The sequence below is a fragment of the Austrofundulus limnaeus genome, unplaced genomic scaffold (genome assembly GCF_001266775.1).
Source record: "Austrofundulus limnaeus strain Quisiro unplaced genomic scaffold, Austrofundulus_limnaeus-1.0 Scaffold1132, whole genome shotgun sequence".
NCBI lineage: Eukaryota > Metazoa > Chordata > Actinopteri > Cyprinodontiformes > Rivulidae > Austrofundulus > Austrofundulus limnaeus.
Window position 1 is genome coordinate 6,353 of NW_013953534.1, and position 1,640 is coordinate 7,992.

At 41.7% G+C, this 1,640-nt stretch overlaps 1 protein-coding gene across 1 annotated transcript in view; it reads right to left on the reverse strand.

The window, feature by feature from the left end:
• Positions 1-494: 494 nt before the first annotated feature.
• usp25 (ubiquitin specific peptidase 25) overlaps positions 495-1,640 on the reverse strand; it is a gene marked incomplete in the record, with an annotated part of 93,279 nt that continues 92,133 nt past the window's right edge. The window contains 1 exon segment of the mRNA XM_014030869.1: positions 495-1,294. Within this exon segment, the coding sequence (XP_013886323.1) occupies positions 1,122-1,294 (173 nt within the window).

The following is a 1,640-nucleotide window of genomic DNA, read 5'->3' on the forward strand; positions in this document are numbered from 1 at the left end:
AAGTATAAAACTTGTCATTAATATACATTAAAAATACATTTACTTACAGTAAATATGCCCCTGGGTGCATTTTTTTGGTCCTAGGACTGTTTTTTAAGAAGTACATATCCAACGATGAGTAAAAAAAAGCTTTAAAAAGTGAATTTTGCATAATAGGTTCCCTTTAAGGTGGTTTAGGTATCTGATTAGGATTCCTCCCTTTAAATGTGTTCTGGGCACAGCCCACTGGTAGGTGGTCCTGGGGACGACACAGAACATTGAGGGGTTACAGTACGTATCCTCTCTGGCCTGAGAAAGCCTCAGGGTCCCCCAGGATGAGCTGGAAAGTGTTGCTGGGGAAAGGGATGTCTGAGTTTCTCTCCTAGACCTGCAGCCTGCACGACCCGACAAACAATAAGCGGTACAAATGTACGAGGATGACTGATCTATTAATCGGCTAAATGCTAAACACTAAAGTTTGGAGGGTTGTGGTAACAGACATGAGGCAAAGCAAGTGTTGTACTTGGCCTAAAAGGGCCATAAATAAAACTTTATTCTTTCAGTTTATTAACAAGCCACAGGAAGTGCATGGCCTTCGACCACAGCACCTAAAACATCTCGTTCTTGCACAGTTCACAAAGACACGAGACACATACGAGACCCRCAGAGCCACTGACAAAGTTCAAGGCTCTCGTTCTTACTTTCTTAGAAAAATAAAACATGGTAATACTGTATCAAACTGGTGGCAGAACCATCACAGTCAGGTAGGGAGTTCAGAACAAACTATATGTGTGGCTGGAGAAGAATTGAACAAAAACAACAGTAAACTATATAAAACCCTAAACTTGTTGATGTGTTTTTAAAGTTGAAGCAGAATGAGATTGATTTCATTGCCGCAGTTCATCCACACACTCATCACACCACCTCTTCTTTCACTACCGTTGATCTTGCTCCACAACCTTCCTCTGTTGTGTTTTGCATTAAAGAAAAGTAAAAAAAAAAGTAATAATAATCCACGTATAATAATACAGCAGAAAAAAAGTAACAGAGGAATAACACCAAGGACCAGGTGAGTCCTGGATTGATGAAGGCGGCGAGGACTGGAGTTGGGTCTGCCACGGAAAGCGCCGGCTCCTCTCAGCTCATCTTCCTTCAGCGGGAGCCCTGCTGATGGCGGCCATGATGCGGCCAAATCGCTCACATAGCTCCAGGGTGGAGCAGCTGGGCAGTTTGGGAGAGTCATGGAAGCTTTTGACCTCTGTCGAGCAGTCCAGTAGCTTGGGTAGGAAGTCCGTTAGCTTCTCCTGCAGATTAGCTACCATCAGGAAAAGGATAGACAAAGATAGTGTGTAAATGTAGGTATCACACGAGAGCAGGGGTGGGCAATCCTGGTCCTTGAGGGCCGCAGCCCAGCAGGTTTTATGATTTTCCTGCTCCAACACACCTGATTCAGACATTGAATTATCAAGTTCTGCAGTATGGAGGACTGACACTGACATAACTAGAAAAAAAAGCAGAAATATATAAATGGACAAATAAATAAATTCAATTAAAAAGTGCCAATTAAATTTAAAAAGGAGAGCTTAACCTCATGTTTTATAATTTAAGTGACCTTCATATTTATTTTTCCAACTAATAATATATTTTCACACATAATTTAC